Source organism: Odocoileus virginianus, chromosome 4 (assembly GCF_023699985.2).
Source record: "Odocoileus virginianus isolate 20LAN1187 ecotype Illinois chromosome 4, Ovbor_1.2, whole genome shotgun sequence".
Lineage (NCBI taxonomy): Eukaryota > Metazoa > Chordata > Mammalia > Artiodactyla > Cervidae > Odocoileus > Odocoileus virginianus.
In genome coordinates, this window is record NC_069677.1 from 8,669,021 (window position 1) to 8,693,897 (window position 24,877).

Below are 24,877 nucleotides of genomic sequence, written 5' to 3' on the forward strand. Positions count from 1 at the left end.
CTAATCAACTCCACCATTTCACATGGAACAGCCATAAAACAAATGGGCAAGACTGTATTCCAGTAAAACTTTATTTACAAAAATAGCTGGATTTGACCAGCAGACTGTAGTTTGCTGAAACCTGCTCTAGAAAAGAACACCCTGAAGGTACAGACATGCTTTACTCAAGACAATATCTGATGGTGTGTCCAACACAGTGGTCAGGCACATAAATAAATGTCTGAAGGACAAATACATGAGTAAATGAAAAACAGCAAACATAATATACTTATTTTTTGTTTTCATTTTTTAAAAAAGTCAAGAGAATTGGGGTTCTTAGTTTGTAAATTAAGTGGTGGATCCACCAATATTCACTTTATTAGCATGCATTTTAGTTTATATACAATGAAAATATTCTCATGTGTTTGTGTGTAGATATATATTTTTAAATTTATTTTTATATAGCATTGCCTGGAGCCGTTGTGTGAGATTCCACCCATGACAAGGTCATGAAGAAAATACCTGACATGCAAGGCTGTTCAGGATCCCATCCATGACAAGGTCATGAGGAAAAAACCTGACACGGAAGGCCATTCAGGATACAAGGGACCCTCCAGGTTGGCCTTGACCTCTACCCCACCCTGTATCCTCCCCCCTTTTCTGCTGTTGTTCTTGTTCGCCCTGCTGCAGATTCTTGTGCTGCCTGCCGAGAGTTCTCCTGCTCCTCCTTCACTGAATAAAGACCAACATAGAACCCTAATTAATAAGTCTCCTGGACGCTGGTTCCCTATGAAGGGGCCAGGAATGAAGGAAATGTTTCAAGTAAAAACCCTTTTGATGGCACTCTGGCTTGTTTGGCAGATGAGTACTAACGCACATGACTGCTCACAACACCTTAATCATAAATAGTATAGAGAACCTGATCACAAAAGGCCTTGATGGGCACAGAACCCTTTGGGGGGGTGAGAAAGCCCTATTAGAGAATACAAAAATTATTATTCTAAAAGTGGTTATTGGATCAACATTTGATTGCTGTTATTGTGCTGAGGTTGTATAGTAAAAACTATTGTTAATATAGTTAAGGATTTAAAAAAATAAGAGTTTAGCCCTAGTGTGGAAACAATAAGATAATTGTTAATTTCAATCAAGAGTGCTAGAACAGAGGCTGCCTCATCAGAGCCACAGAGTCTTTGTGTGCTAAACTTTTTAGATAAATTTAGCTGAGAACTTTTGCAAAAAGGCTGACATTGGTATTAACAGGATTGTATTTCTACTATGTTGCAACCTGCTGCACCATGAGACTGCAACTTTTCCGTTTTCTGCTAAACTCAAGGCAAAATAGAACAATAAAGAATAGACTACAAAAAACAGTTTTGCCTTCACCTAGATCATAAAATGTTAATAGGCCCCAAGGCCAGAAGATAATGTACAAAGATCCACTACGAAAGAAAACTCTCATGAATAAAGAAGTATGCAGAAACACCCTGGTTTCGTGAAAAACAAAACTGATGTAATGTTAAACTAAACTTTGTATGCTTATCTTTCACCTCCCCTTAGAAATGTACTACTTAGGGTATAAAAGCTACGGTAAAAAATAAAAGATGCCAGACACCAGACTCTGCTGCACACCCCGGTCTGGTCTCTTTCTCTCTCTCTCTCTCTCTCACTCACCGATGCCGTTCATCCTGAGAGTACCCCTGGATCCTGCTGGGGCTGGACCCCAGCATAGCATGATAAAATTTTTAAATAAACTAAAAAGGTTAAGTTCCTAATTGTAGAAACTATATATTCTTTTTTTTTTAATTATTTCAATCTCTGTTTTATTAAGGTTATGCATTTTTTTTAATTTTTTTTTTCCATTTATTTTTATTAGTTGGAGACTAATTACTTTACATCATTACAGTAGTTTTTGTCATACATTGGAAACTATATATTCTTAAACATATCCTTAGCACATATCAACATGGACAGATCACTCCGTGAAAGAAGTTATTTAATTCACTGACTGTCATAAGCCTTGCAATTTTGACAACCTAGATATGAGGTTTTAAACATCTATAACCATTTCAAAATACAATATGACAAATTCTAAAATTAATTCGATTTTGATGTATCTGTAAGAATATTACAAATACCCCTAGAGATAAAAGGAAATATTCAGAGTGGCATAAAGTTAGGATAGCAAGTACCACTTCAACCTAAGTTTTAAGGAAACAAAGTATAGAAATATAATCACTTAGAATTCACATCCCCAGGTACCAAAAAAGCTTGTAAAGTGAAAGTGAAAGTGAAGTTGCTCAGTTGTGTCTGACTCTTTGCAACCCCATGGACACGAGGCTCCTCTGTCCATGGGATTCTCTAGGCAAGAGTACTGGAGTGGGTTGCCATTTCCTTCTCCAGGGAATCTTCCTGACCCAGGGATCGAACCCAGGTCTCTTGCATTGTAGACAGACGCTTTACCATCAGAGCTACCGCTTGTATCTAGTACTTATATACCATACAGATAAGTAAATAAACCTGCATGTGTTTTATTCCTGTTTAATCTTAATCACACAATGTCTTAATAGGAAATTTAAGAGTATTAAGTGTGGTTAATGAGAAATCAAATGCAAATCAAACATAAAAATAAAGAAACTATAAGTATTTTTGGAGGAGGCTTCATAGTAACATTAAATACATGGATACCTGCATGATGAAATGCTACTCCCCATGGCACAGTTTTCTGTAACACAGAGTCCAGTCCTGAAGGCGAACGTTTTAACTGATCCATCACTTCCAGGAGGCCCTCTGGCTCCAGCGTCACTGGTGGAAGCTCAGACGACCTCACCAGTCCTGTCACAAGAAGACTGTCAACACTGTCCACCTCCCTTTGGACCTCTTTCACTGCTACCTGCCCGAGTCAGGACAGAAGGCAGTGGTTCTGACACTGCTCAATAATCACCTGGGTATATTTTAAAATATTGATGTCTGGCTCTCACCCTGGATTCCGTGATGTGATGCAACCTGGACATAATGATTTTTAAATCTCCCTAGGCAATTCTAATGTGCACCAAAGTTTAGGAAATACTCTGTTAGGTAGAGATCAAGCCCACAGGAGGAAATCAAAAGAACCAGCTGAAAGAAGAAGATTACAAATACCATCAATCAGAACCTAAAATAACTCCTTGCTCAACATGTGCCCCCACCAAACCAGTAGTGTCAGAATCACACAGGAGCTTAGTTCTGTGTGACAATTCTTCTAGCCTTTTTGGCACCAATGTGGTAATTAATCATACATTACCCTCTGTTTTTTGCCTCTATGTATAACTTCCCCAGAAGATTTTCTTAGATGCAAGAACTATATTTTCTTTAAAAAAATAACTTAAGACTTTGGATTTCTGAACTAGTAAAATTTCTCATAGAATATATCTTAAATTTTATATATTTTTAAATCTTTTAGGTAAACTTCAAAAATTCTGAGGACCACAGAGGGTTGCCAAATTTTTACTTCTCTAAAAGCAATTTAAATTTTTAAAAAATTATCTGTTCCCTTATTTAAAGAGAAAAGTAATTTTAACATAAAAAAATTAGTAGGGATAATTTCAAAATTTAAATGTCATCTTTAAGAAAAATGTGCTACCTTGTCTTTACTTTTCTGGTGAAAAGTTCATCATAGCCCGGACTCCAGTTCAAGTCCTAGGATTTGGAAACCACTGCTATAAATCATAAGAAGCTCATGCAAAGAAAATATAAATAATGTTTCTGGTAATTAAGGAATGCAAGTTACCATAGTTGCCACAAAAAAATTTAAGCTGGCATACTAAGAAAGCATTGATTAAGAGAGAACTAGAAGAGATATTATAATATTGGACCAAAGTCTACTAATATAAACTTCAGGCAAAGTTTACTAATTGAAGCTAGACTTGAGATATCCATTACCTATCCTCAAGATGCCACCAACATAACAAAGTCATAAAATATCCTAATGTTCTGTAACCAGAACTGTCCCTGTTTTCCCTGCACTTATCTTTGAGCCCAAGGGCCCACAATCTAGTGTGGTGAGGGAACACTATTCACCCCAAAGTGAGTAGTTATAGCAATATGCATAAATCAATACTCAGCAATAAAAAAGAAAGGAGTTGACAAAAGTAACAATCTGGATGAATCTTAAAAATATCATGATGAGTGAAAGAAGCCAGACACAAAAGACACATGCACATAATATGACTTCATTTACTACATGAAATTCTTAGAAAAGGCACAACTAATCTAGAGTGACAGAAAATATATGATTGGTTGCCTGAAGCTGGGGATAGAGGGAGGAGATAGAAAGTAAAAGAGAACATTTTGGAGTGATAGAAATGTTCTATACACTGATCACAGTGAGGAGTTCAACAGGTGAACACATTTGTTAAAATTCATTAAGTTCCACTTCAAGTGCGTACATTTTATTCTAGACAAATTATACCTCAATAAAGTTGATTTTAAACTACATGTGTATATAGTGTGTGTGTGTGTGTGCATGCCTCTCTTTAGAGTAAGAGCTTGGAAATATAAAAAAAAATATGACTACTTTCCCCAGAAAAAATGTGTGTATATGAAGTTTCTCATACAATTTAGGGGCTTTGAAGTCAACTTCTCAAAGCCCACGGATCCTAAATGAAGGACCTTAGTATATACCTGTATAAATCCAATATACTGAAACTCTGAAGATTAGTTAGTCTGAATGTGTATACATATTATCTATAACGAGGATAAGGAGAAGATTAGTTACAAAAACATACTTTTACAAAGGATCCATCCAGGTGGTGACAATGAAAAAGAACCATGCTTTGCTAATATAATTAGTAACATTACTTTCAAGCAAATGTTCTAAGAATTCCTTTCATCATCACTTCCTTTCCTTTCCATCACTAACTTACCCTCAGCTTGATGGTGCAGATTGTAAAACTCACGGGCAATGGTATCTGCCAGCTTTTCACACCATTTCTTCGATGGACAGAAAAGTAAAACTGAATGGTTATCACGAATGGTCTCATAACATAAACTAACAACATGATCCTCATCTCCCTAAAAAAGAAAAAGAAGTAACCATTCTAGTGATACTTTCAAACATTTTCATATCAGTTTAAAGTCATTCATTTTGCCTGAATGGCAAGGTTTTTCTACTCAAAAGCATGATAAAAATCAGTTACAAATTCAATAATAAAACAAAGAAAAGACAGAAAAGAGAAAAGAAAATAAACCTCCTTATGATGCAAGGTGAGTAATCTTTTATAGTCATTCAACTAACATTTACTGACCTCCAACCCAAAGGTAATAAGGATATAATGGTAACTAAAAGATAGCCAAGGTACTATCTTTAAAGGATTTGGGTCTCAGTGGGGAAACAATAAAGTACTAAACAAACAAAAGTAAAATACAATCATAATATGTACTATTAAAGAGAATTTTGTGGTGTTTTGAAGCCTTACATTTGACATAAATCTGAGAGATCTGGAAGAAAAAAAAAGTTTCCCTGAAAAACTGATGAGATGTGAAGAAGGAGAAACATTATCTTAATAAAAGGTAACTGAGGAACAGGGAACACATTTCAAGCAGAACAAACAGCATTTGTAAACACTCCAGTGGTGACCAAAACTGGAAGGTCAGTGTGTGTAACTAGATTAATGCATCAATACATTCACTCATTAAGCAATTATTTACTGGGTGCCACATATTATCATGGGCTTTCCAGGTGACACTAGTGGTAAAGAACCAGCCTGCCAATGCAGGAGACGTAAGAGGCACAGTTAGACCCCAGGGTCAGGAAGATCACCTGGAGACGGGAATGACAACCCACTCCACTATTCTTGCCTGGAGAATCCCATGACAGGGGAGCCTGGTGGGTTACAGTCCATGGGGTCACAAGAGAGTCAGAGAATACTGAAGCAACTTAGCACATACATATATTATTCAAGGCCTGGGGATGGAGAATAAAGCAGAAAAAAAGCTCTGCCCTCAAAACGTTTCTACTCTACAAGGAAGAAACAGATAAAAATAAGTAAAACACAAAATATACTCAAAGTGCAAAGGAGAGAAATAAAACAGGAAAAATAGAAACCAGGAATGAGAGAACACTGTAATTTCAATAAAGTGGCCAGGGAACGTCTGAAAAAGTGACATTTGAGTAAAGGTCCAAAGGTCAAAGAGTAAACCCTACTGATGCCTAGAGGGGAAAGTATTCCACACAAAGAGAATCTGAGGTGGGAGATTTCTTGGCATATTATACAGAATAGCAAAGAGGCTATGGAGGAAGTAAGGAACATAGAAACTGAAGTCAGGGTAAAGGAGTGGGACAGATCATATATGGCTTGTAGGCTACTTTAAAGATGTTGGCTTTCATTCCACATGAAATTCCATCACAAATTTTTGAGAAGAATGGTTACATGATCTGATGTTCGTTTTAAATAGATGATTAGCTTTTGATTTAAGCATAGATCCAAGTAAGAGTTGACACTGATTTAAATAGGATGGAGACAGAGACATGGTAATAGAAGAAGATTAACAGGAGAGTAAATGACTTTGTTTACTGATACATTTATTGAGGTAACCAAGGCACAGTCAAACGAACTTTGGGAGTACAGAGCAAAGCAACTAAATAAGATTCCATACCAGGCATGCTGAAGCTACAAATACACCTATAAGTGTACTAAAACACATGAATTTAGTTCTATTTCCAGTTCTAAACTTATCTATTAATACTTAAACTATTTCAGTATTCAGAGGCACAGATCTACATTAAAAATAGATGCCTCTACACACCGAGGAAACCAGATCTGAAAGAGACATGTGCACCCCAATATTCATCACAGCACTGTTTATAACAGCCAGGACATGGAAGCAACCTAGATGCCCATCAGCAGACGAATGGATAAGGAAGCTGTGGTACATATACACCATGGAATATTACTCAGCCATTAAAAAGAATTCATTTGAATCAGTTCTAATGAGATGGATGAAACTGGAGCCCATTATACAGAATGAAGTAAGCCAGAAAGATAAAGACCATTACAGTATACTAACACATATATATGGAATTTAGAAAGATGGTAACGATAACCCTATAAGCAAAACAGAAAAAGAGACACAGATGTACAGAACAGACTTTTGGACTCTGTGAGAGAAGGCGAGGGTGGGATGTTTCGAGAGAACAGCATTGAAACATGTATATTATCTAGGGTGAAACAGATCACCAGCCCAGGTGGGATGCATGAGACAAGTGCTCGGGCCTGGTGCACTGAGAAGACCCAGAGGGACTGGGTGGAGAGAGAGGTGGGAGGGGGGACTGGGATGTGGAATACATGTAAATCCATGGCTGATTCATGTCAATGTATGACAAAAACCACTACAATATTGTAAAGTAATTAGCCTCCAATAAAAGTAAATGGAAAAAAAAAAAACTTTAAAATAAATAAATAAATAAATAAAAATTAAAAAAAAAAAAAAAAAATAGATGCCTCATACCAGATTCAGCCCTTTAACTTCAGGACTGAAGAATCATCCCTAGAAAAATACTGTGAACTAAATGTTTTAAAGTGTATTTATCAACCACTTTCTAGATGCTAGGCAATTTTTTTGAATCAAATTTCATCCTTAAAACACTAAAGACAAATATTATATCCATTTTATAGATGAAGATACTATGGAGAAGTTATGTGATTCAACTATTATCACAGCCATATCAAGTATCCCTATATAAGGTATCAGAAATAAGTCTTTCTGACCCCCAAAAATGTTTTTTCTACTATCATATACATGGGGTCACAAAGAGCCAAAGATGACTGAAGCAACCAAGAAGAGCACATATTGTACATATATCACTTAATAAAAGGTCAATTTTCCACATTAATGTAAACAAAGCCATAAGAAAATCTTTCCCAGTTAAAAAGAAAAATCTATAAAATTTTATAACTTACACTTTTAGGAAATGATTATATTTAAATTGAAGACAACTACATTTCCTCTCTCACCAACACCACCAATTCTTTCATGAAACCAACTAGGTTAACAACAGGAATCCTTCTAATGGATATGTAATGCACATCCGCTACTTTGCAACCCCCAGCTTAACTCAAAAATTGTTAACAACTTGCTAGAAAATGCAATCAAACACAACAGTACAGATGGTAAAAAATTACTGCAGACAGTGACCACAGACATGAAATTAAAAGATGCTTGTTCCTTGGGAGAAAAGCTATGACAAACCTAGACAATGTATCAACCTAGAGGGGTGGGATGGGGAAGGAGATGGGAGGGAAGTTCAAAAGGGAGGGGATATATGTATACCAATGGCTGATTCATGTTGAGGTTTGACAGAAAACAACAAAATTCTGTAAAGCAATTATTCTTCAATTAAAAAAATTAAACAAAACAAAAAAGCAGAGACATCACTTTGCCGACAAAGTCCCGTCTAGTCAAAGCTATGGTTTTTCCAGTAGTCATGTACACATGTGAGAGACCATAAAGAAGACTGAGCACCGAAGAATTGATGCTTTTGATTTGTGGTGCTGGAGAAGAACCTTGGACAGCAAGGAGATCAAACCAGTCAATTCTAAAAGAAATCAACTCTGCATATTCATTGGAAGGATTGATGCTGAAGCTCCAATACATTGGCCACCTGAGGCAAAAGCTGACCCATTGGAAAAGACCCTGATGATGGGATACATGGAGGGCAGGAGAAAGGGGCAACAGAGAATGAGATGGTTGGATGGCATCACCAACTGAATGGACATGAGTTTGAGCTAACTATCGGAGACAGTGAAGGACAGGGAAGCCTGGCATGTTGCAGTCCATGGGGTCGCAAAGAGCTGGACACAACTTAGCAGCTGAACAACAACAAATGACTTACCTTCACTTGCAGCATGGGTTGAAATTCCCTCACAAGCTTCATTGAAGAGTCATAAATTGAATTTCCAATTTTTACGGATTCCAGCAGTGGTACAGGGCGAAAGTCAGTGTGGTAGAGTTCAGCATTCAACCAGGAAGCCACAAGCTCCAAATTTGGAAGAGTAGCACTCATGCCAACAATCTGCACGGCATTAGACAAAGGAATGGCTAAATCTGCCTGGCTGCGAAAAACAAATGAAAATGATGTTAAAAGACATTAACTATTAATTTCAAATACTGCTAACAATATTCTTGGCATGTCTTTTGGTACAAATGTGCATAAATTTCTATAGGGTATATATCTAGGAATAAAATTATTGGGTCATATATTATATTCAATTTTATTAATGTCAAACTACTGTTTGTTCTTTTTTTAGATTACATATATAAATGAAATCATACTGTATTTGTCTTTCTCTGTCTTAAACTCCAGGTGTATCCATGTTGTAACAAATGGCAGAATTTCCTTCTTTCTTATGGCTGAATAATATTTCACTGTATATAAATACACCATTCATCTACTGATGGGCACTTAGGTTGCTTCCATATCTTAGCTATTGTAAATAATCCTGCATTAAACCTAGGTGTGCACATATCTTTTTCAAATTAGTGTTTTTGTTTTCTTCAGATAAATACCCAAGGGTAGAATTGCTGGATCATACTGTTTTTAATTTTTTTAAGAACTGCCATACTGTTTGCCATACTGCTTCCCCATAGTGGCTGTACCAATTTATATTCCCATCAAAAGTGCACAAGGTTTTCCTTTTCTCCACATCCTTGACACATCTGTTATTTGATATCTATTTTGATAAGTCATCCTGACAGATGTGTGGTGGTATCCAGGGTTTTGACTTAAAATTCAAATTTTAAGGATTAGTGACGGTGAGCAACTTTTCATTTGCCTGTTGATCATTTATATGTCGTCTTTGGAAAAGTGTCTATTCACACCCTTTGCCCATTTCTTAACCAGATTTTTACTATGTTTAACTATATGAGTTCTTCATATATCTTGGGTATTAATGCCTTATGGGATACATCATTTGCAAAGATCACCCATTCAGTATGCAGCCCTTTTGTTTTGCTGAAAGTTTCCTTCACTGTGCAAAAATTTGACATAATCCCACTTGTTTATTTTTACTTTTGTTTCCCTTGCCTGGGGAGACATATCCTAAAAATATTATGTTGATAAAAATCAACATCAAAGAGCATCAGTTCAGTCAGTTCACTCGCTCAGCTGTGTCCAACTCTTTGTGACCCCATGAATGGCAGCACAATAAGGCCTCCCTGTCCATCACCAATTCCCAGAGTTGACTCAAACTCATGTCCATTGAGGCACTGATGCCATACAATCATCTCATCCTCTGTCATCCCCTTCTCCTCCCACTTTCAATCTTTCCCAGCATCAGGGTCTTTTCCAATGAGTCAGTACTTCACATCAGGTGGCCGAAGTATTGGAGTTTCAGCTTCAGCATCGGTCCTTCCAATCAATATTCAGGACTGATTTCCTTTAGGATGGACTGGTTGGATCTCCTTGCTGTCCAAGGGACTCTCAAGAGTCTTCTCCAACACCAGAGTTCTAAAGCATCAATTCTTCAGAGCTCAGCTTTCTTTATAGCCCAGCTCTCACATCCATACATGACTACTTGAAAAACCATAGCTTTGACCAGACAGACCTTTGTTGGCAAAGTAATGTCTCTGCTTTTTAATAAGCTGTCTAGGTTAGTCACAGCTTTTCTTCCAAGGAGCAAGTGTCTTTTAATTTAATGGCTGTAGTCACCATCTGCAGTAATTCTGGAGACCAAAAAAATAAAGTCTGCCACTGTTTCCACTGTTTCCCCATCTATTTGCCATGAAGTGATGGGACCAGATGCCATGATCTTAGTTTCCTGAACGCTGAGTTGTAAGCCACCTTTTTCACTCTCCTCTTTCACTTTCATCAAAGGGTCTTTAGGTCTTCTTCACTTTCTGTCATAATGGTGATGTCATCTGCATATCTGAGGTTATTGATGTTTCTCCCAGCAATCTTCATTCCAGCTTGTGCTTCATCCAGCCCAACATTTCTCATGATGTACAATGCAAATAGGTTAAATAAGCAGGGTGACAATATACAGCCTTGATGTACTCCTTTCCCAATTTGGATCCAGTCTGTTGTTCCATGTCCAGTTCTAACTGTTGCTTCTTGACCTGCATACAGATATCTCAGGAGGCAGGTCAGGTGGTCTGGTATTCCCACCTCTTTAAGAACTTTACACAGTGTGTGGTGATCCACACAATCAAAGGCTTTGGCATATAAAGCAGATATTTTTCTGGAGCTCTCTTGCTTTTCCAATGATCCAACAGATGTTGGCAGTTTTATCTCTGGTTTCTCTGCCTTTTCTAAATCCAGCTTGAACATCTGGAAGTTCACAGTTCACATACTGTTGAAGCCTGGCTTGGAGAATTTTGACAATTAATTTGATAGTGTGTGAGATGATTGCAATTGTGCAGTAGTTTGAGCATTCTTTGGCATTGCCTTTCTTTCAGATTGGAATGAAAACTGACCTTTTCCAGTCCTGTGGCCACTGCTGAGTTTTCCAAACTTGCTGGCATGTTTAAGTGCAGCACTTTCACATCATCTTTTAGGATTTGAAATAGCTCTACTGAAATTCCTTAACCTCCACTAGCTTTGTTTGTAATGATGCTTCCTAAGGCCCACTTGACTTTGCATTCCAGGTTGCCTGGCTCTAGGTGAGTGATCACACCATCGTGATTATCTGAGTCATGAAGATCTTTTTTGTTCTTCTGTGTATTCTTGTCACCTCTTCTTAATATCTTCTGCTTCTGTTAGGTCCACACCATTTCTGTCCTTCATTGTGTCCATCTTTGCATGAAAAGTTCCCTTGGTATCTCTAACTTTCTTGAAGAGATCTCGTCTTTCCCATTCTATTGTTTTCCTCTATTTCTTTGCATTGATCACTAAGGAAAGCTTTCTCATCTCTCCTTGCTATTCTTTGGAACTCTGCATTCAAATGGGCATATCTTTCCTTTTCTCCTTTGCCTTTCACTTCTCTTCTTTTCGTAGCTGTCTGTAAGGCCTCCTCAGACAACCATTTTGTGTTTTTGCATTTCTTTTCTTGGGGATGGTCCTGATTACTGCCTCCTGTACAATGTCACGAACCTTCATCCGTAGTTCTTCAGGCACTCTATCAGATATAATCCCTTGAACCTATTTGTCATTTCCACTGTATATTCGTTAAGTGATTTGATTTAGGTCACACCTGAATGGTCTAGTGGTTTTCCCTACTTTCTTCAATTTAAGTCTTTGGCAATAAGGAGTTCATGTTCTGAGCCACAGTCAGCTCCCGGTCTTGTTTTGCTGACTGTATAGAGCTTCTCCATCTTTGGCTGCAAAGAATATAATCAGTCTGATTTTGGTATTGACCATCTGGTGATGTCCATGTGTAGTCTTGTCTTGTGTTGTTGGAAGAAGGTGTTTGCTATGACCAGTGAGTTCTCTTGGCCAAACTCTGTTAGCCTTTGACCTGCTTCATTCTGTACTCCAAGGCCAAATTTGCCCATTACTCTGGGTATTTCTTGACTTCGTACTTTTGCATTCCATCCCCTATAATGAAAAGGACATCTCTTGTGGGTGTTAGTTCTAGAAGGTCTTGTAGGTCTTCATAGAACCGTTCAACTTCAGCTTCTTCAGCATTATTGGTCGGGGCATAGACTTGTATTACTATGATACTGAATGGTTTCCCTTCGAAATGAAGAGATCATTCTGTCATTTTTGAGACTGCATCCAAGTACTGCATTTCAGACTCTTGTTGACTATGATGGCTACTCCATTTCTTCTAAGGGACTCTTGCCCATCAGTTCAGTTCAGTCGCTCAGTTGTGTCCGGCTCTTTGCGACCCCATGAATCGCAGCACGCCAGGCCTCCCTGTCCATCACCAACTCTCAGAGTTTACTCAAACCCATGTCCATCGAATCGGTAATGCCATCCAGCCATCTCATCCTCTGTCGTCCCCTTCTCCTCCTGCCCCCAATCACTCCCAGCATCAGGGTCTTTTCCAATGAGTCAACTCTTCGCATGAGGTGCCCAAAGTATTGGAGCTTCAGCTTCAGCATCAGTCCTTCCAATGAACACCCAAGACTGATCTCCTTGCAGTCCATACTAGTACATATAATGGTCACCTGAGTTAAATTCACCCATTCCAGTCCATTTTAGTTCGCTGATTCCTAAAATGTCGACTTTCACTCTCACCATCTCCTGTTTGGCCACTTCCAATTTGCCTTGATTCATGGACCTAACTTTCCAGGTTAGTATGCAATATTGCTCTTTATAGCATCAGACCTTACTTCCATCCCAGTCACATCCACAACTGGGTGTTGTTTTTGCTTTGACTCTATCTCTTCATTCTTTCTGAAGTTCAGTTCAGTTCAGTTCAGTCACTCAGCTGTGTCCGACTCTTTGCGACCCCATGAATTGCAGCACGTTCCCCACTAATCTCCAGTAGCATATTGGGCACCTACTGACCTGGGGAGTTCATCTTCCAATGTCCTATCTTTTTGCCTTTTCATACTGTTCATGTGGTTCTCAAGGCAAGAATACTGAAGTGGTCTGCCATTCCTTTCTCCAGTGGACCAGATTTTGTCAGAACTCTCCACCATGACCCGTCCGTCTTGGGTGGCCATACATGGCATGGCTCACAGTTTCATTGAGTTAGACAAGGCTGTGTGTGGTCCATGTGATCAGATTGGTTAGTTTTCTGTGATTGTGGTTTTCAGTTTGTCTGCCCTCTGATGGAGAAGGATAAGAGGCTTATGGAAGCTTCCAGATGGGAGAGACTGACTGAGGGGTAAACTGGGTCTTGTTCTGATAGGTGGGGCCATGCTCAGTAAATCTTTAATCCAATTTTCTGTTGGAGGGCAGGGCTTTGTTCCCTCTCTATTATTTGAACTGAGGACAAACTATGGTGTAGGTAATGAAGATGATGGAGACCTCCTTCAAAAGGTCCCATGCAGGCACTGTTACACTCAGTGCCCCAATCCTGCAGCTGGCCACCACCAACCCACGCCTCCGCCAGAGACTTCTGGACATTCACGGACACAAAGAGCATGCTGCCTATGTTCTCTTCTGGAAGTTTTACAGTTTCAGGTCTTAAGTCTTTAATCTATTTTAAATTTATTTTTGTGCATGGTGTGAGAGTAGTCCAGTTTTACCAACACCATTTACTGAAAAGGCTGTCTTTTCTCCATTGTATATTCTTGCCTATGTCATAGGTTAATTTCCCATATAAATATGAGCTCATTGCCCATGCTGTAGAGCCCATGCTCTGCAATAGGAGAAGCCACCATAATGAGAAGTCTACATGCAGCAACAAACAGCCCATATGCCACAACAAAGACCCAGAACAAAAATAAATCAATGAATAAATTAAAACTGATAACTAAAAACACAAAACAAAACAGCAAGGGCTCAGTTCTAGGCTTTCTAATCTGTTCCACTGATCTTTGTAGAAATGTCTATTTAGATCTTTTGCTCATTTTTTGAGTGGGTTGTTGTTTTTATGATATTGAGCTGCATAGCTATCTATTTTGGAGATTAAACCCATGTCAGTCAATTTGTTCTCAAAATATTTTCTTCCATTCTGTGAGTTTTCATTTTGTCTATGGTTTTCTTTGCTGTTCAAAGCTTTTGAGTTTAATTAGGTCCCACTTGCTTATTTTTGTTTTTTCATTATTCTAGGAGGTGGGTGAAAAAAAGATCTTGCTGCATTTTATGTCAAAGAGTGTTCTGCCTATGTTTTCCTCTACAAGTTTTATAGTATCTAGTCTTACATTTAGGTCTTTAATCCATTGTGAGTTTATTTGTATATATGATATTAGAGAATGCTCTCATTTCATCATTTTACATGCAGCTGTTCAGTCTTCCCAGAACCAATTAAACTGTCTTCTCTCCATTGTTCAGTCTCCCCACCTTTGACATAGAATAATTGACCACACACAGGTATATGGGTTTATTTCTGGGTTTTCTATACTGCTCCACTGATCTACAGGTTTGTCTTTGTGCCAGTACCATACTGTCTTCATTACTAAAGCATTATAGTACAGTACAAAGTCAGGGAGCCTGAGTCCTCCAGCTCCATTTTCCCTTCTCAACATTGGTTTGGCTATTTGGGGTCTTTTGTGGTTCCACGAAATTTTAAGACTTTTTGTTCTATGTATGCAAAAAATGCCATTGGTAATTGATAAGGATTGTATTGGCCTTCTACCTCCTTAGACTTATTCCTAGGATTTTATTCTTTTTGATGTAATTATAAATGGGGTTGTTTTTTAAATTTCCCTGATAATTCACTGTTAGTGTACAGAAATGTAACAGACTTCTGTACATTACTTTTTTTTTCTCATTCCCTTTTTTTTTATGATTTTTTTTTTTCATTTATTTTCATTAGTTGGAGGCTAACCACTTCACAACATTTCAGTGGGTTTTGTCATACATTGACATGAATCAGCCATGGAGTTACATGTATTCCCCGTCCCGATCCCCCCTCCCACCTCCCTCTCCACCCGATTCCTCTGGGTCTTCCCAGTGCACCAGGCCCGAGCACTTGTCTCATGCATCCCACCTGGGCTGGTGATCTGTTTCACTATAGATAATATACATGCTGTTCTTTTGAAATATCCCACCCTCGCCTTCTCCCACAGAGACCAAAAGTCTGTTCTGTACATCTGTGTCTTTCTGTTTTGCATATAGGGTTATCATTACCATCTTTCTAAATTCCATATATATGTGTTAGTATGCTGTAATGTTCTTTATCTTTCTGGCTTACTTCACTCTGTATAATGGGCTCCAGTTTTGTACATTACTTTTATATCCTGCAATTTTATATAATCCATGGATGAGTTCTAGTAGCTTTTTGGAGGTATCTTTAGGATTTTCTGCTTATAGTATCACTTTAGGATTTTCTGCTTATAGTATCACGTCATAGGCAAACAGCAGCAGTTTTACTTCATCCTTTCCAATTTGGATTCCTTTTATTTCTTTTTGTCTGACTGCTATCGCTAGAACTTCCTTACTTTTCCACTTAGCATTGTTACCACTTAGCACTGTCAGTATGTTGGACATTCTGGACAATGTGTGGTAATCTCTCTTTGAGGAGGTAATTTACATTTCTTTGATTACTAATGAAATTAAGCACCATTTCATGTTCAGAAACCATTTGGATACCCTCTTAAAAATGTCTGTTCAAGTTCCTTACCCATTGATATATTAGATTATACTTTTTCTCATTGACTTGCAGAGTTTTTTTAATGTTCAGGATGACTTTCCTCTTTCATTCATTTTTGCTCTGGTCTTTATTATTCCTTTCCTTCCACTCTCTGTGACATTATTTTACTATTCTTTTTTTAAGTTTTAGAGATAGATAAGTCATTAATTTTCCAGTCTCTCTTCTTTAATCATATACACACTGTATGCTATCAATTTCCCTTTAAAAACAATTCTAGCTGCATTTCACATGTTTTATTAGGAGATATTTTTATTATACTTCAATTCCAAACTACTTTCCTGTTTCTTTTGTGATTATTTTTTTCATTCCAAAATGGGTCAAAATATATCTACTAATGTCTAGACATGTGGGCATCTTTTAGTTATGTTTTTCTTATACTTATTTCTGGCTTAATCGGACTGCTGTCATAGATTATATTTTAAATAACTTCAATCCTTTAAGATATTTTATTTCAGCATACAGATTTTTTTAATAAATGTTTCACATGTAACTAAAAAGAATATATATCCTGCTTATCTTTGGTAATTATTCTACACATATCCATTAGGTCAAATTTGCTAATTGTTATTAGTCATATCTTCTATATCACTACTAATTTGGGATATAGATGATAATCTGTATGTTTTCCCACATACTGTACAAGACGTGTTAAAGTCTCACAAACTGAAAGACAAAAGCTCCTAGATTAAAAGCATCTACTGAGTATCCGGCCCAATGTCACAAAACAAACCCAACACAAAGATACATCAGTGATAGTTCACAATACTCAGGAAGAAAAGGAAGTCTTAAAACCTCTCAGAAAAAATTTTTAAAATTTATATAAAGAATGAAGGATAAGCATGGTACTGGATTTCTCAGTAGTAATGGGAAAAATAAAGTACTATCTTAAAAACTCTAAAAGTATTTAGATTTTGTTAGCATTAGAATAGTATTTAGATTTAGATTTTCTTGACTTTTGTACCTGGAAAATCTATGAAATAATTGTAAGGCATTTTCAGAGATGCTAATTTTTGAAAAATTTATACCCATTATAGCCTATATGCTTAAATAAAGTAGAACTTCCTGGAAGATATCCCCACTGAAACTGGAAAGTAAATCAAGAGAAATACATGTGATCACAAAAAAGGGGGCTCTGATGCAAGCACACAGCAATGGGAATGAATGATACTAATAAAAAGAGATTTTAAGATAACAGTTGCCAGCATAGATAGACTAAGTTGGAATAACCCAGGAGACTTGAGGAGAAACTTCAAGAAAATGAATTTGGCAGAACAGCAAATGTGTTGAAACATACTGGATGGAAATTTAAAGAAGTGGGAAGAAGCTGGAGATAAATCAGTGATAAGTTCATAGAAAATCAAGCCATCAAAGAAAAGACATTTATTAATTTCAGAGAAAACAAAAAGTTACTTAGAAAGTAAAAATAATTATACCACATGGCTCATTGATAATGGCCCTTATACATCATAATAGGGTAACACTGAGTACTGAATTAAGCAAAATTAGGACATAAACATATCTGGAGAATGGAATATAATCAGAGGATAAAGAAACACTAAGGAGGGTAGAGGAAGAAATTGGGTAGAGTGAGTAAAGAATATAAAAAAGAGCTAGATCTTTATTTTCCATAATAAAGTCAATATATAATGTATAAAACTAAAAACTTAAGTAACTGTATTTAGAGATATCACTGTAAGTCAAATTTTTAAAAAGCTGTAAGACTTGAAAATAGTTACCTTTGGAAAGCAGGGGACAAAGAAATGCTATTTTTTGTAATTAGCATTGACTACTTACGTGTGTATATAGTTAACAAATACAAAAGCTGGATTTTTAAAATTCTATCATAAATGTGGTGAGCAAAAATTAAAGAATGTTTTCATTCTAGAAAATATTCAAATTATTCTACCAAAATAATCTAAAATCACTCCTAGACTTAAGTACTTCTTTTGGAAAAAAAATAAACTGCTGTACATGAGTTTGTTCTAAATAAGTATTACCCTCCTTTAATGTATTTAACAACTATTTATTAAACACTTTTGCACTTCCTCAACATTGTTTGGAATCTCAAGAACTTAACTATTTCAGATACTTACCAAGATGCTGATTTCTGAGTAATATAGCAAATCTTGGTCAGCAAAAGCTCCAGCAGATACCCTCGGTGAGAGTCTCCCAGCATATGTAATTCATCCACAACCACCATTCCTAAAGAGATTTTCCAGATACTAGGTTTTATAGAATCTCACAATTCTAAGAATTTTGAAGGACTGAGTATCATAATCTTGTACTATAAATAATTGTTATTACAGTACATTGTAGGTAATACAAATTTCAGATGCTTGTTAGCTGGCAACCCTGTAAAATACATGTACAAAGAAAATCAAAGACATCCTTGAAAATTGTTCAGTGGATTGACTTTTCTACGGGGAAAACAACCAGGGCAACCATGCTGATGTTAGCAAGTGCACAGGAAAACAGAATCAGATCAAGAAGCAATATATGATTTTAAGGGGGTGTTTTTGTTTGATATGGTAGACTAGTGACTCACCCTACTATAAAACATAATAATTCTCTTCTCCTCTACTTGGAGAAACTAATCTATGTACTCAGAATAATGCTCAAGAATTACCAAAAATCTAGTTATCAACCAATGCCTCATTTAGTTAAACATTTTAATTTACATGTGCACTGGTGTCCTCTGATCCAGCCCAAATACCCCTACGAAAATACAGATCTTTCAGACTATTTCCTAATGATACATGATGTTCTTCTTCCTCATCAGTAAGCTATTTCAAAATCATATTGTATGATAAGTTATTTCAGAATTCATTCATTCATCCAAAAAATATTTATTCTATCTAGTGTGCCAGGCACTGTGCTAAGTGTACTGGATATAACACTTAACCTGATAAAACACAATCTGACAATTCTGATACAAACTGATGAATGTGATTCCTCTCTCTAAGCCTGATAGAGCAAAGCCCATGTCTAATTAGTTTTTTATTTCACTCCCCACCTCTATCCTACCCTAATTTTACCATTTAAGTTCACCAAGATAACATGAATAACTGATATTCTTGCAGTTTCCACTGCTGTTAAAACCATTCTCTTCCTATTGCTACCTCTACATGATGAACTTTCCCAAGTGGTTTAAAAAAAAAAAAAAGGATTAAGACAGAACAGTCCCAAGCTCAAATACAGTGCTAATTTCTATAGCTCCCTAGCCTGCTAAATGGTAGTCTCTGGGTCTAGGATATCTGATCTAGATATCCTAGTACCAGAATATGATAATGAATACATATACACTAATTGCAGAGATAGAAGATTATTCCCTTCTATTCCTGGTAAACTTTATCAGGAAAGAAGCAATGAGAAATGTCTTGAGGACTCAAAGATAATCTTTATGTTTTGTAAAGTGCAAAAATACAAGTAAGTAGAGTAACATCAGCAGGATGCAAAACTTAAAATTTTTAACAGAGTTCCTGACATTATAGATGCCACTTCTTACCTCCAGAAGATGACATACATTAGAATAAAACATAAAATATACAGATATCATTATAGCTCCACTCCATTCTATCAAAATTAGAGAAAGTATACACTTATTTCCTTATTTACTTACCTAAAAGATCCATCTTATTTTCTTCTATGAGGCGATTGATCAGACCATTGGCTCTCTCAATTGTGCAGACAGCAATATCCAAAGAAGAGAAATGCCTTGTTGGAGAGGTACTGCCCATATAACCATCTACTTTTATTCCTACTTCCTGAAATAGACTCTGATTTGAGTAAAACGGAAAAATAAGAGTTGAAAATTTATGGATATTGAATTGGTTCTTTCCCCAGGCATAGACATAAATACCAAAAGACATTTATCAGACAACTGTTGCTTATTCCTGGTCAAGGCACATTGGTTCTTTTTAGAATCAAACACTAAAAATAAGATTTAGAATTGACAAAACTCAGGAGAGATTTTCTATTAAAGCAGAGTTGAATAAAATGGCATACTTAATGAGTTCTATGAGCTCCTTATAGAAGAAAGAGCCTTACAGAAAAAACAAAAATTACCTTAAGCACTAACATTTTTTATCTAATCAACAAGCCAGAAACTAGTTCTTTAACACTAATGTAATAATATGTTCAGAAACAAATGTATACTTCATGAGGAAAATATTTTCATTATCTCTCTAAAAACTATTTTTTTTATATAACAAAAGAAAGGATTTCAAAACTCAAATGCAGTGGGTGGTTTTTTTGTTTTGTTTTGTTTTAGTTTAACTTTTAACTAACATAACTTCTCAATAAAAAGGATCCTTACATCATTTTCCTACTTTGGTCTAAGTTGAAAAGATGTTACCATGTAGAACCAGCTTTGTTGGCTATTTGGTCTCTGAAATAACGTTAAAAAAATTTACAGAACCATTGAATTTTAGAGCTAGTCATTCAGTAAAATGTTTCTGAGTATTTACTGAGTTAACCCATAGTTTCATTTTACCAATGAAAAATTGAATCCAGCAGATTACAACGTGTCTGGCCTGAAGACACAGTTAGTGGCAAAACTGGGACTAGAACTCAGATTTTTTGGATTACCAGTACAATAATCTTGCCATTCCAAAAGCACATTTTTTCACTGCATAAACTTTATTCTATTTAATTAAGTATTATACTTGTAAAATGCCTTAAAGACCATGTATCACACAAATGTATACTGCTACTATTCATTTTTGCAGAATAGCAGAACAGAACACACAACTGGAGCTGCACATACGCATCAGTGGATGTTGTTCTTCATCCTCTAATGTTCCCAAATGTTCCCAATTAGGTAGGGATATGCTTCCTCAAACATACTTCCTTTTCATGCTTCAGCTTAGTCCTACTCTTCACTTAAGATGTTGATTCTTAATCTGCACATTTATATGCTAATTAAAGCACTCTATTTTCTAAGGAACATTTGTAAGTTTTCATATAGTTTTCACCAATTACTCTTGGTTGAACTGTCCTTTCTCTTTTATGCAGTAATTTTAAAGTTTCCTCTCATAAATGGTCAACTTTTACAGCTACATTGGTGGTGTTGAGTTGCTAAGTCATGTACCACTCTCCTGTAACCCCATGGATTGAGATGTAATAAAAGAAATTTTATTTTCCAATTGCTTTTATAATTCTATTTCAAATGAATAAAGCCAAAGCTGCCAATAATAGGCCTTTCACAATTTCAAACTTCATAAAAAAAATAAAATAAAAATTACCTGGAGATAGTATTTCTTCTCTTTAGCCACAGAGACAAAGGGCAGAATAAAAAGAGCTTTCTTCCGCATTTCCAATACCCGTTTCAAAATAAGTAGCTCAGCAACCAGAGTCTTCCCAGCACTTGTAGGAGCTAAAAGATTCCACAAGATCATCACAAAAATAAGTAATATTTGATACAGTGCATTAATAAATGCTTTAAATCATACCCAGTGACTAAACAGCCCAAGGTTAACTGGACAACAACAACAAACTATCATTAGGGCTTCCCTGGTGGCTCAGTGGTAAAGGACCTGCCTGCCAATGCAGATGTGGATTTGATCCCTGGGTTGGGAAGATCCCCTGGAGGAGGGAATGGCAACCCACTCCAGTATTTTACCTGGGAAATCCCATGGAGAGAGGAGACTGGAGGATGAGTCCATGGGGTCGCAAGAGTAGAACACAACTTTAGCAACTAAATCATCACCACCTATCATTTGAAACCTTTATAACTCTGAAATGCCTAACTTTAAACCAGCTTTCTAAATACTATCCCAGTGAAAATAGAGACAAAGAAATCTTTATGTTAGCAATAAATGATGAATATTACTGAGTACCTAGCTTATACCTAAAGATCCTTTCCTTTAAGTACTGAATAGTTAAAAACCCTGCTGTGAAGAAATAAACACTTTAAATATATTGTGATAGAAGCTATGATAGATGTTGAAGGAGAAGAACTATAAGGATTTATGGAAAGGAAACAGAACTTCAAAGGAGCAAAAAAGGGAAAAAGAAAGAAATCTCAAGCAGAAAAAACAGCATGTGTAAAGGTCTAAAGGAAAGTCAGGTATATTCAGAAAATGGTAGTTGAATGTCTGAAACAAAAAGTACAAGTAGGTAGGTAGGTTTAGTCAGTCAGACGTGTCTGACTCTTGTGACCCCATGGACTGGAGCCCTGCCAGGCTCCTGTGTCCATGGGATTTCCCAGGCAAGAATACTGGAGTAGGTTGCCACAAGTAGGAGACCAAAAGAGACATGAAAGTGCCACAAGAAAAAAGTTTTATAATCCTACCACATAAGAAATTTATCCTGAAAGCAATGGAGAGTGATTAGTGAGTTAGGTGAACGTGAAAAGGAGTGACAAATTCATAATTGTACTTTACAGAGCTCACTTTGGCTGCAGAAGCAAAGGAAGAGCAGAAAGAAAAGATTAACTAGTTACAAAGATATTGCATAATCTAGAAGGTTATAGTAAACTAGGTAATGCACCCAAGAACAAACAGTATTGGTCAGAATCAAGATATTTTAGGTAATAGACACTGGACCTGGTGATAAATTTATGCTAGTTGGTGACCAGAGTTATGAATGACACCCAAGTATTTAAGCAATTGAAATTGTCAGGGCATTCTACAACTATCACTAACTGCCACCAGCAGTTACGAGTACTTCCTATGTGCCAAAAAATTTTCTAAGTCCACAACCAGGCACTCATGCTTTTCTATGCACTCTCACTCCCTCTCTTTCTCCTCCTCCTCTCTCTCAAGTAATCTGCAAGGTTACACAGCCAGTAAACAGCCTGAACTTGTATCTTGTTCAGTCACCAAGTCGTGTCACACTTTTCGGGATCTCATGAACTGCAACACACCAGGCTTCCCTGTCCTTCACTATTTCCTGGAGTTTATTCAAACTCATCATATCCATTGAGAATTTATATCTATTGATAGTAAATTTCCTAGCTATTTTTGGCAGCCATAATGAAAAACCTGGACAACTCACAACTTCAGAGAAAACTGATACAAACCAAGTACATCTTACCAAGTGATTAGATTCTAAAGTCACTATTCTAAAGACAGATGGTTAAAAGTTTTATAAGTCAAAATTACTCTTGAAAGCCCACATAACCTTTCATAAAGTATATTATTACATAGGGTTTTATGTATATACTCCAGTATGAGCAGGTCAACTTATAAACAGATATGTATCATAAAATGTTCACACACTGAAAGGCAACTGAGATCAACTGTGGGAAGAACACACTTACATCTCAAACTGCATGCTCACACTGGGATGAATGTTTGTTGAGAGGAAAGGCAAGCAGATAACTCTCTTTAAACTGCAGGGGTTTTGCCTTTCCCCACCCCACCATATAATGGGATTTTCATAACTTAGGTATGTATATGATGAAACTCTGCTTCTCATGTATTTTAAGACTTTCTCTACTTATAAATTTCATCTGCCTTACCTCAGTAGAGCATTCTTTACATTCATAATGTCTTAAAAATGGTACAGAAATTAATTTGCACAAACTTGAATACCTGAATACACTAAATTCTTTCCTTCCAGGACTTGTCCAAGCAAAAGGCACTCTGCCTGCCATTCAAACATCTTTTTTACACCAAAACTGTGATATTTCTCCAGAACCGCTGTAGGAAGTCCCCAATTTGCCAACAGCAGCTTGTCTATTTGATCATCAGGTAACGTCTGCTTGCATTCCCCTTTTGCGGAAAACAACAAAAAACAAACAAAAAGAAAAAAAGGGGGGAAGGACGTAGTTAGTTTTAACGCAAGACTTCAGTAATTAGCCTTCCACTGAGTTTTGGAATTCCTTATGTGTTATATATAGCCTGCCATAAAACACATCCAATGTAAGTATCTGTAAGGAGTAGGGGCACTATTAGGCGTGAATCCCTTACAGGTGATGAGATTTGGCCAACTAGTTGTTTCTCTAAATACATGTCGAAAGAATAAAAACCCAGAAACCGCTTGAAGACTAATACCAGGTCTCTGAACACGGACTAACAGCTCTTCTAGTCAACAGAAAGTGACATGCCGCTCAGGGCCAGGGTCACAAACTGAGAAAGGGAGTGGGAGCCGAGCGGGCCCTGCAAACGAGCGAGCTCCGCGCCGAAAGGACACCTCGCGACTAGCAGCCCGGCTGAGCTGCCCACGGAGTGTCTGGGAGTACCTGTAGCTCCGGCCGGCCGGCGCCCGCGGTCCTTCAAGCAGCGTCCCAGGCCCGGAGGTGGACTCAGCACCGGCCCGGAAAGGAGCAAGGGGCTGTCACTGCCGTCAACGCCGCTTCCCGAAGAGGAGTCTAAGCCTGATGCTGAACGTCGCTGTTTCCCACTCCAGCGCGTTATATTCATCGCGAAATCGTCTCCACCATTCAGGGAAACGCAGAGTCCCAGCGTCCTCCCGCTCGGGAAAAACTGACCCTGGCGACAAATGCGGCCGCCATCTTCCCGCCACGTTTTTAAAACGCACGCCTCCCAGCCCGCCCCGGGACCATAGAGTTTCCAGTGGCGAGAGTAACCCGAAGACCATAAACTCTTGGGGAAGGAGCGGCTCTCGCTAGGTTTAGACCTCCTGCGTCTCTCTTGTTAATGGTTCGTGTAATAGAAACAGAGTTGGACCTAGATTAAACCGGGAAAAAAACAGGCTCAGTATATATAATCTCCAACTATAATCATACTGGCTTAAAATTTTTACTTTTCTTT

The 24,877-nt window shown here is 37.2% G+C and overlaps 1 protein-coding gene across 4 annotated transcripts in view; it reads right to left on the reverse strand.

Moving 5' to 3' along the window:
• POLQ (DNA polymerase theta) overlaps positions 1-24,629 on the reverse strand; it is a 110,159-nt gene extending 85,530 nt beyond the window's left edge. For 2 of the 4 annotated variants that reach the window (XM_020894164.2, XM_020894166.2), the window contains exons 1-8: positions 24,346-24,615; positions 23,696-23,875; positions 21,404-21,534; positions 19,780-19,936; positions 18,254-18,362; positions 8,849-9,068; positions 4,881-5,028; positions 2,665-2,811 (exon numbers count right to left, since the gene is read on the reverse strand). In XM_020894164.2, coding sequence (XP_020749823.2) covers positions 2,665-2,811; positions 4,881-5,028; positions 8,849-9,068; positions 18,254-18,362; positions 19,780-19,936; positions 21,404-21,534; positions 23,696-23,875; positions 24,346-24,526 — 1,273 coding nt within the window. In that variant the 5' untranslated portion in view covers positions 24,527-24,615. Of the gene's footprint in view, positions 1-2,664; positions 2,812-4,880; positions 5,029-8,848; positions 9,069-18,253; positions 18,363-19,779; positions 19,937-21,403; positions 21,535-23,695; positions 23,876-24,345 lie in introns of all 4 variants that reach the window. The other 2 variants (XM_020894162.2, XM_070466029.1) reach the window with 2 other exon arrangements.
• Between the last annotated feature and the right edge of the window lie 248 nt (positions 24,630-24,877).